General features: G+C 39.0%; 1 protein-coding gene across 6 annotated transcripts in view; it reads right to left on the reverse strand.

Annotated features, from left to right (window-relative positions):
- Nucleotides 1-18,299, reverse strand: part of LOC121316889 (sodium/calcium exchanger 1-like) — a 163,476-nt gene that overhangs the window by 21,951 nt on the left and 123,226 nt on the right. For 2 of the 6 annotated variants that reach the window (XM_041252188.1, XM_041252187.1), the window contains exons 3-8: nt 16,747-16,853; nt 12,461-12,481; nt 11,594-11,611; nt 11,469-11,483; nt 5,474-5,542; nt 1,280-1,407 (exon numbers count right to left, since the gene is read on the reverse strand). In XM_041252188.1, coding sequence (XP_041108122.1) covers nt 1,280-1,407; nt 5,474-5,542; nt 11,469-11,483; nt 11,594-11,611; nt 12,461-12,481; nt 16,747-16,853 — 358 coding nt within the window. Of the gene's footprint in view, nt 1-1,279; nt 1,408-5,473; nt 5,543-11,468; nt 11,484-11,593; nt 11,612-12,460; nt 12,482-15,978; nt 16,083-16,746; nt 16,854-18,299 lie in introns of all 6 variants that reach the window. The other 4 variants (XM_041252189.1, XM_041252190.1, XM_041252193.1 and 1 more) reach the window with 4 other exon arrangements.

Below are 18,299 nucleotides of genomic sequence, written 5' to 3' on the forward strand. Positions count from 1 at the left end.
AGGAACAATATGATAACTGTTCCCCTATATACATATCTTCAGTTTACTAGCACAGCTTGTTATGCCATACCTCTTTAACCTGCCTAACCATGTGGTCCCTCTGGTTTGTACCACGTCCTTATTATTTTACTAAGGTAATCCTTTTATAAGGATGTAACTTTATGGTAGTCATCATTTCTCATCAGGTGATTACTTTCAAATCTGGCCCCAAAGCACACAGTTCAAAAGCACAAAGCATTCATGCTTGCTAAGCCAGAATCAAACTGGCCTTAAAGCAACCCCAATGAATAAATTAAACAAAAGACAACAACAACAAAGCAGCTTTCAAATTTGATATTTTGGGTACTTTGAAGCAGAAATCCATGAATCAATCAGCCTTCCAAACCTTACAGATTCTTCAGAAGGGAACACCAAAACCCTTCAGTGGCTTAAATATACAATACTAATGAAGAACCCATTAGTTGCTCACAAACAATACTGTCTGCAAAAAAAATGCCTCAGTTCTGTTCCACGCTTCTAGGCGCTATGGCTTAAAAACAGTAAAATCACTGAAAAGACTTTATCTGTGGCGCCCAAAACAATTAAAATTGCGAGCCAAGCTTGAGAACTGACATGAACTTTTTGAAAGGCCAACCTCAACTGAACATTATTAGTCTGTAACGGAAGTTTTGTTACTGTGTGTGTATCCGCAAAGAGACGAGAGAGACACAGAGGGTTTGTAGTTGCCACGCTGCTCAGGCATCCAGATTTTATTTATTTACAGGCAGTTGTTGCAGTTATTGGTCATTGCCACAAGGGTACCAGCAATGGGAGAAAATCAGCTAATAAAACAAAAGGCAGCCAAACTCTGGCTGAGTGCTGCTCCCACTAAAAGGGAAGTCCCGTTTCAGGAAACATCCCAGTTAAACACGCAGTGACAGTGTTGCAGCTGACCCTGGTTCCACACACAGTGGTGAGGGTTCTTCTCCTTCAAGCTTGTAGACGAAAACACCAACCAAACGAAGAACTAAAAAAACTGGCTTTGCAGCCTCTTTCTAAAGAGAGGTGACCAGGGTTAATTGATTATCAATTCCTCAATTGACACCTGGCTGCCTGCTGCAAATTCCTTTCAATTGTTTAAGCAATTACAAACAAAACCATCATCAAAATGCATTAATTTACAGGGGCCTGTCACAGGGTCCTTTAATTAAACTACACATAGTTAACAACCAAATGAGTTCAAGCCTGCAGGAGAGTGAAATGAAGTTAAAATAGAAAATGCATTTCTGTGTGTCGGTACCTTGAATTCATATGATTCTTCAATGATAATTTCTAGTTTGACATGCTCCCCCAGTGTTGGCCGTCCCATCTCTGCTATGCGACGCTCGTCTTCATCTTTGCTTTTCAGGGGCTCCAATTCATCCTCCTCTGTAAGAAAGAACAGCTGGGTACATTAGCAATATACTGTACATTTCGACAGAATTCCTCAATAGAAATACTGTGAACCATCACCAAAAATGTAATAATGGGGACAGGGATGGGAACCTTACAATAAAGGGCATTATATTTCATTTTTTTCCCCTTTTAATTCTGTAATTATCAATACATTATCAATCTCCAACTAACTCATAAAACAACGTTATTTCAACATTTATATAAACTACCACTTACTGTAAAGTGTTGATTTGGCTTGCATAAAATCATTACTGTCATTCTAAATAGATGACCACAAGGGAGTAGATGATATGCAACATGATGTAGAAGGAATTGGACCATACAAACCTACTGTAACCAAGTTTCATTGGAATTGGAAAGCCTATATGACAGCTTCATTAACCTATCCCCACAGAGATCAAGACCCTCAACTAAACTAATCAAACATTTTGAGTAATATCATTTATAAGCTTGATATGATGTTGACAGGCTAATTTACAGATGTTGGCAAAGATATCCACTCATAACATGTAAACCACCGTAAAAAACAGTGTATAAGTCGCGCTACCACCTCCCCCCTTTTTTGAGGTAACAATTTCAGGAAAAAGCCTATAGGTCATACTGGTGTATAAGTCGCTCCCCCTTTTTAGAACAACCTAAAAACATCTAGATATCTAGAAAAAAGACTTATACAAAGGTTTTTACAGTACTTGAAAACTAACAAACAGAATGGGGAAAGGTACTATATTAATATAGACTGACAGACCTTATAATTAAAATAGACACCCCATTAATTTTTGGTTTTAGTGTTTTATGAAAATCAGTAAAAATATTTTAATTTGAACAACTCCTGTAAAAACTTGCTGTGAATACAACACTGGAAAATCTTGAAGAATAGAATGGGCTGCCAGTTCACAGAAGTGCTAGTTTAGACAAAACGACTGTACTTAATTAGTAGGATCCTGTGATGACACACTTGATGATCACAGCAGGTACATGCCGTTCAATATGAGGATAACCTTTAATTGCATAGCTTTGTGAAGTTGGTTTTCTGAACCCTAGTTCACCCAACGTTTATATATTAGTAAAAATCCCCAGCTGAAGTGTTTCTTCTCCGGATGGTTTCAAAGATTCTGATTGGAACGGATCTATGTACTGCTGTTTGGGGGGTGGATCCTTAAAGTACAAAAATTCAAGCATCAGAACTTCTCACTTTTCATTGTGCGATAAAGCCAGATACTGAAACTTACTGTGCCTCAAAATGTTTTAAAGGCTAATCAATAAATGCTGTTTTCAGGATTCTTTTTTTTTTTTTTATCATCCCTTAGAAATGTCCCAGTGAAGTACAAAAGCATGTTTACTCCTGTTCTAGCTTTTTGATATGTGTTTGAATGAGTTGCAAACTAATTTCTATACAGTGCATATTTAAACTCTGTATAACTGTATTGTTATACGCATATTAAAAATCCAATTAGATTTATTGGCAACAGGCTTGATTACTAAATTTTCAGAAAAAATTGCATGTTGTAGTTACAGCAAACAGGCCAATAGTGACAGGTTACAGCACAAACTGTTTTATCACGATTTCCATTACATGAGATCAGATATTAAAACTTCATGCTGATTTGAACTTGGCTCTTGCCAAGACAAGTACCAAGATGTAGCTTTACAGTAAACTAATATGATCCGTCTGCGTCTCCATCCATTTGCGTTTCTTTCCAGCTGATGATGTAGATATCCTTCTGCTTGATGTTGATGGCTGAAGTGTAATGCTGGCTCCAGGGATTAGATTATTTTGCTTCCCCAGAGCATAAGCACGGTGGGATCAACCACAGTGTGGTCTCCCCAGCGCATCAACATGACAACCGTCTGGATTAAGCTAAGTAGGGTACATCTCTGGGGTCTTCAGGTGGGCACCTTCCATCCTCTGTGTTTCATTGACTACCCCACGACACCTCAAGAGGGCTTGATGGTGATTCTGGCATCCCTGCATCAACCCCCTCCGTCCCCCACTCAACTCAACTCAGCTTACTTACCCGTACATTAGCGTTTCTTTCTTTCTGTTGTGCTTGAGATCTCCAACCAGAATCTTTCTGTCTTAACCACAGCCAGTTGCTGCTCCTCTCTGCTGCTTCAGATGAGTTCTTCACTGTGCAATGCAACTCTTGGCTACTGAATCCAACATCTCTGAGAAACCGGGTTGTAGAGTGTACCACAAATCCTCGACAACCCACCTCCACTGGGTAAACCTGAACTCTCCATCCTCGATGTTCTGCTTCAGCGGCTAGTTGAGCATACTGCAGTTTCTTCCTCTCTTACGCCTCATCTACAGCATCCTTCCGTGGCACTGTTAACTCTACCACGTGAACAACGCATGCTAATCCAGACCACAAGACAATATCTGATTGAAGGTTAATGGTGGCAATCTCAGGTGGAAAAATAAGCCATCCAGTTGTCCTGGGTGAGGCCTGGTTTTAACACTTTCTTGGCAGTTGTTCTCCTGGGTGGAGGAATGTTGTCTTTTGTGTGTAATGTTTTGATGGAACTGGTGGCAACTTATTGGTCATGTTACACTTGTCTGCCAATGCTAAGGCCAAACATCGCAACACCTGGTCATGGTGCCAAGTAAACTGTCCTTGGCTAAGACCCACCTTACATCCTGTCAAAATGGGCCTTAAAATGTTGCAGGTGATGAACATAAAGGACATGAGGAATCCTCTCCTACCCAGATGTTTAGGATATGTGGTTTTGGGAGAACATCATATGTTGACCTGATGAGGAAACTGATCCTACTCTGTTCTGCTGTCCATAGGTCTTGCATTGTTCCACACTCTCCCTGCTTGGCCTGGGAAATGGCCATTATGCAACTCATCCTCTCCTTCTGCTTTTCACCACGTTGACTAACAGCTTCCTCCATTAAGCTGGGGCTGCCTTGTGCCATGTAGTTGAACTGAGAACAAGACCCCCTCTTCCATGCCCCATGACATCACCTATTCGAAGCGCAGCCTTTGCATCTTCCACTGCTTTTTTTTGCAGGCCCACTTTCTTCCAGTTTTCAACACAGGTGCTGCCTCCCTTACACATTTGTTGCATAGCTCTACTAATGCCATTCCCAGTCAGACCTTGGCGCACTTAAACTCCTCGGTTAGAGCGGAGACTGGTAGCTGCAGTATTCCTTTACCATAAAGTCCCTCTCTGCTGAGGCAGCGTGGAACTCCCACCCATTTCCTGACTTATGAATGGATTAAAGCTTCCAGCTTCTCTACTGTTGTCAAAGAACCCTCGTACACAGTCAGTGGCCACAGCAGCCTCGGCTAGACCAAACTGAAAGCACCAGAGTTTCAGTTTGCCTGGTAAAGCGCTGCTGACTTCATTCCCCACTGAATCGTACTTTACAGATCCAGGTCTGTTTTATAACAACAGGGTGGAAAGCTGGCAGGAAAAACATTATTTAAAAATACAATTCCGAAAAGCTGCTGCCACAAATTAAGCTGAGTCTTCACAGTCTATGGCCAATTTAAAAAAAATAAATAATAATTTGCATTACATGGGCCCATTTTGCTTCATTTGGTTTTTGTTTTAAATTTGGTACCAATACTTTTTGAACTATATTGACTTATTTTTTAGAATAACTAGTACTACAGATAACATTACATATATCATGAGTAACAAACCTAGGTCCACGGTAACATATTCAGTTTCTAAAATCTGAATATAACTTGCTTTGTTTCTGATTACAATGTATATTTTAAGTCAGACAGGTGATTAGTTGGTTTAGGTCTGGACAATGATATAACGTGCTAAATAGAGGATGTCAATACTTTGGTGCTTAAACTAGTGCAGTGTAGATATCAGGATGCTACATTGAGTTGTGCTCATTAACCAGTATACCACTTGAATCTAGTTTGCATGCATTTAAATTGTGTTTTTATCTTTAAGAGATTGTGGCTGTGGCTGTGACATGTGAGTGAAAATATCATTATTGAAAAAATAAAATTGGATTTATTCAGTGTTAATTAAAGTGCAGTCACCAGTAGGTTATGAGAAAGAAAAATTATACCTGCAATGCGGACTATTGTAGATGGGATTGGACGGTCTCTGCTGTGAATTTTCCTGTAGACACGCTTGCCTAATGGAGCGATCATCATAAAATTAATTTATTGAACAGTTCTCAAAAGGAAAGGGGAGGAGGGTTATTTTTTCGTGGCTCAACTGAGTAAACCACAAATATTGTTTTCTAAAGGGAGGCAAACCGTGGAAGAAGTCAATTATGGCAGCATGTCTGTTTTACAAGTCTCAGCATCAAACTTTTTCTAAGTGGCTTAAGGTAGCCTGCGCTTAGAAAAGCTTGGCTTGAACATTGTTTTGTTAATGTGGTGCACTCTTTGAATCATCAATCACTGGGTATGTTCCAGTTAAAAATCCAGCTGTTTGCTAGTGCCAAGAATCACCCCGAACGCAAGCTTGTTGTGTCATGCTGGCTCTTTCTTCCAGTTACCAGTGAAAGTGTTTTCCATTTTATGTGCTCAGCACATAAAGGCATTTAAGAGTTATTAAATGTATTCGTTTACAGACCTGCCAACTCAAATTTGCCCAGTCAGAAAATGTATTTAATTTCTAATTTCTTCACATCTGTTTCAGCCAACATCATTTAATGTTCTGCAATTCACTGGGCGTCTACGAGGGTTTGATAGTAAAGAAAGAAGTGAGGCGCAGCAAGCTTGAAGCATGTCAGTACTTGAGTGATGATGGCGTTAGACATAGGACAGGCTGGACAGATCTCTGTACTCAAAGGACCGGGTCAGGCAGCATCCTCTGGCTGCTGGGTGACTTCCGATGAGTAAGGGCCAGGACAAGACATACAAACAAACAAGAAACTCTGAACTTCCAATGTGGAGGATGAGAGACAGAACATACGAAAGATGAAATTCTCAAGTCCAGGTCAGGTCAGGCAGCATCCTCTGGCTGCTGGGCAACAAGGAGAATGAGACATTCTCAAAGGAGGACAAAAGGACAGATACTGCCACTGCTCAGGCAGCATGCTTAGACAGCATCGGCTGGCAGCTGGGTGGCATGGAGAGTTAGGGTAAAGTGTCTTGGGTCCGTATAGGAGAGACGAAGGAAGAGAACCCCCCCCCACCCCCCGGGCAGGGCTCAACTCGGCGAGTGAGGACTCGGTCTGTCTGAGAAGGGGCAATAAAGGTGCTCAGACCTAGAAAAGATACTAGGGAGAGTGATAGCAGGCTGTGGGCTCCATGAGGCTAGCACATAAGTTGCAAAAATATAGATGTGGCCAGGGGTCTGCTCTGACTGGCGAGGAACCACCGGAGACGGCAGTGACTTGGGCAGGAGGCTGACCCGGTTGGTCGGGGGAGTGAGACTCACTTCCCCCCCAAAAGAAGGACACCTGGCTCCCTATAGAACCACATTGTGTAGATAGGAAAGATGACTGCAGAGCCCACATAGAAAAGTCTGGAAAGAGAAGCAAAACAAAGAGAAGTTAGTATGACGTGCTATGGATTGGATGCTGTCCGTGCTGTGGAGAGGAAACCCTTCCCCCCATTGCTGGACCCAGAGAGGAGGGCGCCCCCACTCCGGGAATACTAACGAGGGACTGGTGAGCTGCTGCAATGTCCGTGGGAGATGACCTGATAATATGCCTCCACTGCTGAAGAGGGCCAGCGCCCCATGGTTTTAATCAGGTGCTGGTTGATTCCGGTGCGTGCTGCAGAAGTGGCTGCTCCAATTTGGAAGGAGTGGGGAGAATAAAACTGAGGGACCTGGACAGAATGGTGTTCAGATGGGAAGCAAACCAATGTCTTGTCGATTCTTGAAGAGCTGATGAAGAGAGGATCAGAAGGAAGAGGTGGTGGCGAGGTGCTTTGTTAGGGCAGAGAGGAGAATCCATTTTTGAAAACTGAACGCACTGACCTTGATGTAACTGGTCTGTTTTTGAAGTCCTGATGAATAGGATGAAGTGATTTCCGGGGACTTGAGGGGGGGGGGGGGGGGGGTAATGAAGGGATGGACTGGAGACGGAACTGATGCTGGATAGGGAGGACTGGAGGCGGAAATGGTGCTGGATACCTGAGAGGTAATTCCTGATGGAGGAAGGGGCCAGGTTAAGGGACAGCCAGAGGTATGTGACAAAGACAAGGAGGTGCTGAAGGTTATAGGTGGTGAGAGAGATCCGATTCTGGGCACAGAATGCGGTGAAGGAAGACCAGGCAGTAGAATAAGAAGAGCGAGTGGAAGGGCAAGATTTCAGTGTTGTGGAGTCTGATGAGGGCTGAGGTGGTAGCTGGAGTAGAATAAATCTATGAAATCGACCGCTGAGTAGATTCTGGAAACAAAGGAAGAGAGATGAAATGCTGACCATCCTATGTGTTAGTTAATACGGGATCGATCAGTGGTTTGCTACCGTCATGTCTGCTTAGAATGGAAAAGGTGAACACACATTCACAGATTTGGGTTTCACAACTCCAGTCATTCTCCTAATAGTGGAACTCCTTAATTCATAAATCAAAACAGACCTCTTGTACCATGTCTCACACCATGTATTAATGCTTGTAGTATCTGAGCGGATGAGCAGACATTTGACTAAATTGTTGAGGTGCCCCGTATATATATATATATATATATATATATATATATATATATATATATATATAATATATCGATTAAAATATTTGATCGGTTAATCTATGTGCATTAGTTGATTAAATCGGTAGATTAATCGGTGCACATTTTAAAATAAAGGTAACGGTCTTAAAAAAAAAAAGATGCTAGACATAAGTAGAACACAGACGTTACATTGTGCACTTACATTAATGTGTTGGAGCACTTTGTTGTTCAGATCCGAAGAAACTGTCCGCATCCAATGCAAACTTTGCTTATATACAGTATATGGATGGAGTGACATTCAGTACAGATATCACTGTATACTATCTCGGGACTTTTTATTTATATTTTTGATTTTTAACCAGATTTTTTTTTAACAGATACGCGCTGCAGAAGTGGCTGCTCCAATTTGGAAGGAGTGGGGAGAATAAAACTGAGGGACCTGGACAGAATGGTGTTCAGATGGGAAGCAAACCAATGTCTTGTAATGACGATTCTTGGAGTCTGGAGAGGATTATAAGGACCATGAGTGACATCACTGGACGACCTTCGAGCACCTCTATCTCGTCAAACGTCTAAATTTGCCATTTGACTTTCGACCGGACGACATTCTTGGTAGGGAGGCTAGACATTATCATACCTGAGAGGTCTGCCATTTCACGCCCCAGGTAGCCAGCCATCTTAGACCGATCCTTTACGCTGCACCACGGCTCTAGTCCTCTCAATTCCGTCGTATGTGATCTGAGGCCGCTGCAGAACCTGAGAGGATGAAAAGGCGTTGCTCTGAGGCTGCTCCAAAACCTATTGATTTGATCAGGAGCAGTCTATGAGTGTATTGTCTATTGCGGTGTAGGAGGACGCTTTGACGGAAACACTGATAATCACAGGACGTGGTTTCCGTATCTGACTGGCAGCTCATATTGAATAAAATTGTGACTTTGAAAATATATAAAGTGCCTTGATAAAGTTGGGAGCAAATGAGAAAGTGTGAATCCGGGAACAAGAAGGTTGCAGGAATGGCCCAATGCAGGGCAGCTGGAAATTAATGTGACATGGATTCTTAGTATCTACGAAAGCCGAGAAGCTTGGCTTCATGACCAGGTCCTCGAGGGGAGGGGAGAGGGGGGTTGGATTTGAAGAATAAAAGTTAATATAGGTAGCAAAAAGGTTGAGGCAGAAGGGGACTGAGAGTCCCTCGGAGTGACAACTAACTGCAGGAACAGATAGAAAATTTAGAGTGTCCGATATTCGCAGTGATGGCAAACCAGATTAAAATTATGCAGAGTTTGTGGTGTTATGCTGCTGTCTAGAGGTTGTGATTGGAATTGAAACTACTGGCTTCAGTAAAGCAGGGTAGAATATATTTGTTTATTGCGATTAAAATCCTTGTCTATGTATAAAACATTTGCCTTAGAACAGTTAGTGATGTATATAAATAAGTTAACGTAGGTCTACAAGAGGAGCCTATAGTATTTAGATGTCACAATTCGGCAAGTTGAACTCGCTCTCACGATGCAAAAGCGCAGCAGCAGGAGCCAAAAGATTGCACTAGTGAGACAAAGGCTCACAGTGCCTGTTAAAGCTGTCTGGTCGCCACGGTAACTTATCACTCCCAGTAGTCACCCCATGAGGCGTTGCTGTGGTAACCATGGTCTCTGAGGCGCCGGTGGAAAAGAGTTGCAGTACAGCAGTGTTGTTGGATCCAGTCTTTCTGATGAAAATGCGGACTGAATTGAGTAATGGAGCTGCGCTTTGAACAGCGCTGTTGCTGGGATGGAGACTGGATGGAGCAGGAAAGACTAACGTTGGCGCTCCTGCAGCCGAATAGAGAAGCTGAATGATGGGAAAAATTATCTGAGCAGGTAGAAAAATATGATACTATCTTGACAGCGCTGTGCAGAGAAATGACCTGCATTGAAAGGAGCGAGGTTTTAAATATTAACAAAAATGTTAAGCTGAAACATGAATGACGGAGTCTGCGGGTTTGCTACAAAACAAACACAAGACCCAAAAAAACAAACACAAGACAAAGAGAGAAAGTAGTGGTAGGTTAATATAGGAAAAAGGGGAAGACTGACAGGCGGAACTGCCAAACGGAACTCCTGGCGCTACTCTGGCCACGCCCCTTTACTGACGTATGAGCGAGTAGAAATAAGTTCCCCGCCCCTCCCCCTCCTCCTGGATGCAATTGAGACGGCTGATCACTTCCCCCAGACAGAGTGTGGCTGAGGAAAGGTAGAGTAGACGGCATAGAGAAATAAGGTAAACAGGGAAATGCAGTGAGAGGCACTCTCTACAGTGTCCCCTCCTCCTGAAATACACATAAAGGTTAACATATAAAAAAAAATGAGTAGGAAGTCAATTTGCTCTCTGCTTATTCACAGAGGGGATGCACAATATGTGGCAAATGAGCCTTCCTCAAGTCTACCACTGAGGGACAATACTGTTCTGGGTCTGATCAATAGAACCCCCCCCCCCCCCCCCCCCCCAAAAAAAAAAAAAAAAAAAAACCCAATACATCTGCAGACAAAAAAATCAAATAATGCTGGCCTTAAACTGTTCATTCAGAACTTGAGGTTTAAATGATATTAAAGATAACATTGTTTGTTGCAGGCTTTTGCAATATTATTCTCACTAGAGGGACCAAGAATGATAAAGTGCAATTTCCAGTAATACCTGCTATAACCACATCAAGGAAGATGTGATTGTTTTGCCATATAGACTAGACAGGGACTTACTCTGCAAAATACCCTTCAGAGTCAGTCACCATGACAATTACTGGTCTTTGATACTGAGAATCTGTACAGTATTTACTCACAACTGAATAAGAATTTAGATTTTGGGCAAAACATTATCTAATAGTATATATATATATATATATATAATGCAGGCTTAAAAGAAACACTGCATTGCAATTTGTTCTTTAGGAATTAAGCACGCGTTTCTCCTTGTGACACCCAGCCCAGCAAAGTCAGCTGCATACCATAAGCTTTTAATCCATATGAAAACCAGGCTAAACTGGGTAGCTAAGCGAAACATGCTAAACTTGCTGTATGTTTGACTGAACTATCGAAATTGCTCCAATACCAGTTGATTACTCTTTTATGTATGTTTTTAATCTTAATCTTCAGCCTGGTTTTCTTGCAAAGTCACACATGTAAAAGCTGTAGATATTTTGAAATTTAATCAATGTGTTATTGCATTTGCAGTCCAAACTGAAGTCATTTTGCTGTTGGTTCTGAACAGGTTGCCTACCATAGTGCAGAGTGCTTCTAAATTAATGAAACTATTTGTTATACTTCCTTCTTAACAATACCACTGAAATTAAACAAATCAAACAAAGTGACTACAGTTGGATTGCAGTTTTGTACGTTTCATTTCTAAATTAGTGTACTACGTTTGGATTAGGTGTTAAAAAAAAGATGGATTCTTACCGTACTGAATATCCCCTTTAAAAAATAGAATTAGTTCCCATTAATACAAAATACATTCTGCATTAAATAGAAAGTTCAATTTGAAATATTTTAGAGATCTGTCATTTCTAATGAAAATGTCATACCTGTTTTTATAAAGTCACCTAAAATGGGATACAGAAAAAAAAGAAACATATTGAGAAATTCTGACTCGAATTATTCAATCAATGAAATCCGTTGCACTAAATGTGTACTATGAAAAGCTGTTGATAAATTATACATTTTTAATGAAGAAGTAATTAAAAAAAAAAACTTTCAATCCTATATTTTGTTTATGTGCCTGGAATAACTGAACAGTTCACTAATTGTTTTCCCTATATAACAAAACAAAAACTTCCAAAACCATTAATATATATATATATTTTTATGAGTGGAAAACCAGTTGTAAATGTACACACCTATGAAGAAACAACTTATTTGCAGAAAGAAGCAGTTAAATGGTATGTCTTAGTAGTTTCTTGCTAGTGTATACATTTGCTTCAAAGCAGGACCCTTCTGAGCTAATAGAAATGTCAGCACTAAAATTAGCTGTCTCTCAATATATTAAAACCTTGATGACTTCTGAGAGAATCATATTACAATTGTAATTTTGTATATATAGTTTGATATATTTCAAAGAATGCAATGAAGACATTGAGAAATAATATCACTCAAAACATTTGTCTTTAAGTACTGTATTTTGAAATTTGTATGTATACTGTTTATGAGTTAATGAAACAACACGACAGATTTGTAAGTTTGGTACACTGTAAATGTAATCACACGAATGATAATATACTAGTACTATAGATAAAGTACATAGGTATTTAAAATAGTGTTAACACATTTTGTTGAACGTTAATACATCTTTACATTTTGGTATAAAAAACAGATGAGTTGAAGATGTAAATGGAAAAGAATGACAAAACCAAATATTGAATGAATTGAGAAAAAACAAGACACAAGAAGCTTACCGAACTCATGCAGTAAAAAAGCTGTCAAGAAAACCAACATACAGAGAACATAAATAGAGAGCATTAGAAATCAAAGCAGAAAAAACAGATATGGGGAAAATAAATCATGTCAGAGTTCAACATGCATTTAAATCAATTAGAAATGTATGTTGAGCCAGTTATTTGACATTAAAATATATGAACATATAGAATATTTTTTAGTCTGCTTCACAAGGAACTACTGAATGACAATTATATAGCCTACATTGTATATTCTGTTTATTAAAGGGTGTCTATCTTTATGCCGCAGTTCGTCACAATAACTACAATACATTTGCATGTAATAATAACTTGTTTTTAAGAAGAAATCAACATGAAAGAGCACAGACCCAAATAAACAAACAACTGTGATGTGTTGTTATTAAAAAACGTAATGGGAAGTTTGTGAACATGTTTATCACGTAAAAAATAGACTGTGCTTACTGTTAGTACTGTTACTGTTTAATATTAGTTGAATGGACACGTCTGGAGATGAATGAGCTTTTATTAAATTTACAGCTGGGGGTTAGGCCTCCCACACATTCTTTTATAGTCTACAGAGCACTGGATACACCTGCATCTTGAATGCTAAAAAGAGCAGTGGGGAACACTGGAGAACACAGCATCTCTCTTCTTGTCTGCATAATTCTGCTTAATCAGCCATGTTTACCCATGCCTTGTTTTCTACTGTTTATTTAATTTTCTTAATTGTTTTTAACAAAATCCAAAGTGGTGCGAGTTATAGAGACAACATGGAGAGATTTGTCATGGTCTTTATAATAAATGCAATGCAATTAGCATTCGTGAAAGAAAAATAAAACTGTAATGTTAAATAACTAGTAACAGACACCCTAGACATGTTAAACTAGCTGTTTGTGACTTATCTTCTAAGATTAACAGTTTGAGTATTTTCCAGCTAATTGGAGTAAATTGGATTACGGTGTAAAGATATTGATTAATGTGGCCCAATATGTTAATTGGGAAGTATTTCCGTGAGAAAAAAACAAAAAATGTATCTATGATTTTTTTTTTATGTGTGTATGTTTTAAATTTTTTTTATCGGACTTAGTCAGAAAGGTACAGTAAAACATAAATATGCTCTGAAGAAGGATAATCTGAATTTTATAGCTGCCGCAAACGGTTCACTTCAGGGCTGTTTTAATACAGTGGTTATATACTTTTTGTTAACATTTCCTGTGTACTCTTTGTGTAACATATTGAGTATGTCTGTAGAATAGCCATCTGTGGCATTAGTGTCCAATGTAAGTATCTGATTATTCAAAGCCTCTCTGGTTTTAAATTCAATTTACATTAAACCTGCTAACTGGAAAATTTGGAATTGATCCAGCTCTATGCTGTGGTAACACAAGGATTAACTACCTCATCTGTAACCTTTCTTGTTAGAGACAAAATAATAATCTAATAATTACTCAACAAATATGTGCTGTAATTATTTTCCAGAAAGCAGTCTTTTTTTTCTAAAAGACTGGAGAAATAGTAGTGAATAACATGTTATTTGTATACTAACAAATATTTGGAACTTTTTGGAACTATTCCATGTTTGAAGTTGTTCAGAACTGCTATCCTGCAGAGAGACTGTTGCAATGGGATTGGAAAAATAACACAAACATCTCATCCCTTATAAAAAGTATTTTTGCAATTTTACCTTGCTTTTCCCATGATTATACTATTCATTTACAATAGTTTACCCTGGTTTGCCTTGCTTATTAATATGATTTACAATACCTTGTTATTCTTTGGCTTTCACTATGCTTTATTACACTATGCTTTTACCGTGGTAACCTTTTATAAGGGATACTTCACAAACTAAGCTGGCTCAATCCGTGAACAAATAAATGTGACAGTGACATAAACATCTGTACTACTGGCTTCTCTCAAACAGCTAAAATGGATTCACGTGTTGAAATAGATATGTATGAACATTCATTGCTGAGGCAAATGACTAAACAAACAACTTACAGGTAAACTAAGCCCTGTGCCTCTTGCATTTAAATATTTGCTGCAGCACATCATTGGAATAATGCCATCTAGAGATGTGTTGTAGATGATTAATTACCTTCACGGCTTAGTGCCGGAATACACAAAGACAGTTAATAGACATTAAATAAGCATTTTTTGAACTTGATGTCACGTGGGGGTCTAAAAACAGTTATTGATCAAAATTCACAAATTGTCATGAAATGTCATGAAGCTTTTTATAATAATTTTTTTATTATTAACCTTCTGATCTCGATTTAGGTAATTTTTAAAAAAATTAATCTTCTCAAATGCTCTAAGCTTCTTAATTAAACTTTCATTGAGGAGGCTCACAACATAGCTACTGTATTCTAATGTGTAAACATTAAAAAAAAAACATCTGCTTTAATGTTGCTGACCTATGTTTATAATCAGAACATAAGTACATAAGAAAGGTTACAAATGAGAGGAGGCCATTCGGCCCATCATGTTTCGTTTGGTATTTAGAAGCTTACTGATCCCAGAATCCCATCAAGCAGCTTCTTGAAGGTTCCCAGGGTGTCAGCTTCAACAACATTACTGGGGAGTTGGTTCCAGAATCCCTCAATTCTCTGTGTAAAAAAGTGCTTCCTATTTTTCTGTTCTGAATGCTCCTTTATCTAACCTCCACTTGTGACCCCTGGTCCTTATTTCTTTTTTCAGGTCGAAAACATCCCCTGGGTCGACATCTTTTAGAATTTTGAATGCTTGAATCAGATCGCTGCATAGTCTTCTTTGTTCAAGATGGAATAGATTCAATTATTTTAGCCGCCTGTCTGCATATGACATGCCTTTTAAACCCAGAATAATTCTGGTTGCTCGTCTTTGCCCTCTTTCTAAAGCAGCAATATCCTTTTTGTAGAGAGGTGGCCAGAACTGAACACAATATTCTAGATGAGGTCTTACTAATGCCTTGTAAAGTTTTAACATTACTTCCCTTGATTTAAATTCAACACTTTTCACTATATATCCAAGGAAGACATATCTGAGTCAACATAAACTCCTAGATATTTTTCATGATTCCTTCTTCTATTTCAGTATTTCCCATATGGTATTTACAATAGACATTTTTATTGCCTGCGTGCAGTACCTTACACTTGTAGGGGTTTTGCACTGAAAATGTCTGCCTGGTGGTTTCACAGACCCTGAGTACTATTTTACCTAAAGTAACGTTAGTCCTAATCAGGTAACATTAAGACAAGTGCTAATCAGGGTCTGTAAAACCAGGTGTTATTACTGTCATACAACACATTAATGATGTAAATCTAAACGGATGAACTGTTTATCGTAACATGTTTAAGCCGGTTTTGCTCCTGACATAAGATTGTTTTGATTGTATAGCGAGAATACACTGTAAGAATGAGCAGAGTAAGCCAGAGGAGAAAGGCAGGGTGAGAGTAGAAACACAAACAAGAGAGAAGAAAAGCTCTCCAGAGGTTAATTTTTTGTCCTTATTACTGATTTGTCTTATTGTACTCTCACACCTGTCCATCCTCGTCTTTTCCATATCGGCTCTGCAAGCTCAACGTAGAAATAGGACTGTTTTTCATACTCCTCGCGGTCAAGAATTTTAATGGTAATGGTCTTCCTGTGGGGACACAAGACAAGTTCAAACAATGGGTTGGAATCGCACATACATACACACACATGCATTAGATTCAACCGTGTCGATGGTTAATGAGATGTCATGATGGGAAGCAGCCTGTCCCACATCCATTCACATCATCTTGGTGTTTAAACAAGGGGATGAACCTTTTACCAAGTTTAAATGTGCCATCTTGCGTGTAAAAGATTTATAGCTCACTGTATTTCTCAATATAGCTATCACAAATTATATAAGTATATATATATATATATATATATATATATATATATATATATATATATATATATATATATATATATATATATTGTACTGTGTCTGGAACAACAGTTTTATGGTAGGGAGCTTTTAGAAACATTTATTACAGAAAAACATTAAATTTGGAGCTTTTTGGAATTATGTGAAAGGATATCAAGTACCTTTTATTCTAAATAAGATCTTACAAGCACATAATAAATTTTATAAAAGGCTCTATGTTCTAGCAGTTGTTATATAGCACACAAGCACAATGGTTCAGCCAATGTGAAGCTGTTGGTTTTCCCGCCTTGTGTGATGTCACCAAGACGTGTGAATGCTGTGGGTCAGGCCAGGTGAGGCTGGGTGAGACAGGTCAGGCAGTGAGACCTAGGCCTCAGTGCAGATCCCCCACCTTTCTTCTCACTCATCTCCACCAGACGGGGCTCCCCAACCTCGATGAAGAAGTTCTTGTTTTTCTCATACTCCTCATCATCAATTACTTTGATCTTTATTATTTTGCTGAAATAGAAAGAAAGAACAGATTGCAGGAACAAAGTGAGGAAAAACAGACAGAAAATAAGACAAGAAGGAGAAGTGCTCCTGTGCTGCTCCCAAAAAGTCAGAAAAATCAGTTTAAAAAAAATGAGGCTGGAGTTAAGGTTGGAAGGAAGGGGAGGGGGTTGAAGAATATAAAAAAACTTGAAATAAAAAATAAATGGGCACGTCTAATACTGCTCTGATAGAATATAGGTGTGTCTGTCAGAAGCGTTTTTGCTCAGTACATACTACATAACAGTACTAATGTGACATGTTATTGAATTAGGAAGATGAGTTATTATACTAAAAATGAGTTTGCTCGTGACATGAGCACCTATTAACACTTGTGCTACCTGCTCATGGCTTTCTGCTGTGGTAGGAAGTTTATTTTCCATAATTTTAAAGATGCAGAAAAGAACTGCAATCTTTTTCTCAGTTTAAAGATACACTGACCCGGAGAGTGAAGCAGCATAGTCTGTAAACCTTTCCTCTTATCTAGATGTTTGCATGATTAAAGTTGCATTATACTGCTACCAGTTATTGAGGCATCAATTTGTGATATATTAAGAATTGTTATTTTGTCTTCTTGCATTGAGCTTCAAGTTATAATTCTTCATAAGGCTGTCATGTAGCCAAAGAATATTAGCTTGGACAACACTTCTATTTACACATCTAACAAACTGATGGAGTCGGAATATGTCATTATGTCATTGGGTATATGACTGTCTCTGCACGAGATTCAAGGTATCAAACAGGGTGTATTTACAATGCTCCCTAGCTGATATCAAACATGTACTGTACATGGCAGGAATACCGTACAAGAAAGTATTACTTTCCTGACTGTTTTTTGTACTTCCTGGAAAGATGAGTGCTGCCTGTGTCAGATCTAAATGGTTGCATCAACCAGCTAAACAAAAGGGTTGAATCCATAGCAGGGTCTTATTTGGGGTTTAAGTTTATTTCAATGTTACCTTCCAGTTCCATTCAAAGGGAAATTGATCTGAAGAGCCAAAGGCTGCCAGTATTCATCTATACCTACATCTATACCTGCTTACAGAAGACCACTGTTCACTAAACTGCCTCCAAGCCAAGCACTAATCAAAGAGCTTCTAAAACAAATGCCAGAGGCAGCACTTCACTGATGTTATTTCAGATACAGGAGAAAAGCAGAAATACATTATTCATGCTCAAGTGAGCCCCCCTGGACCCCTCATACATCTCTGTAATGTCTTTATTGAGCCTTTAGTCTTTGGACACTGCCCAATTAGTTTTTCACAGATGTGCTGAGTAGGTGCTTATGTAAGGCTCCGCAGTCCTGTCTCTTAATGACTTTTAAATCATTTTTAAAGGCAGTCACATTTATTACTTCACAAGTTTCCTGAAGTGTCAACCATGCTGTTGTCTAACGTACCTCCTTTCATGCTTTCT

Source organism: Polyodon spathula, chromosome 6 (assembly GCF_017654505.1).
Source record: "Polyodon spathula isolate WHYD16114869_AA chromosome 6, ASM1765450v1, whole genome shotgun sequence".
NCBI classification, from domain to species: domain Eukaryota; kingdom Metazoa; phylum Chordata; class Actinopteri; order Acipenseriformes; family Polyodontidae; genus Polyodon; species Polyodon spathula.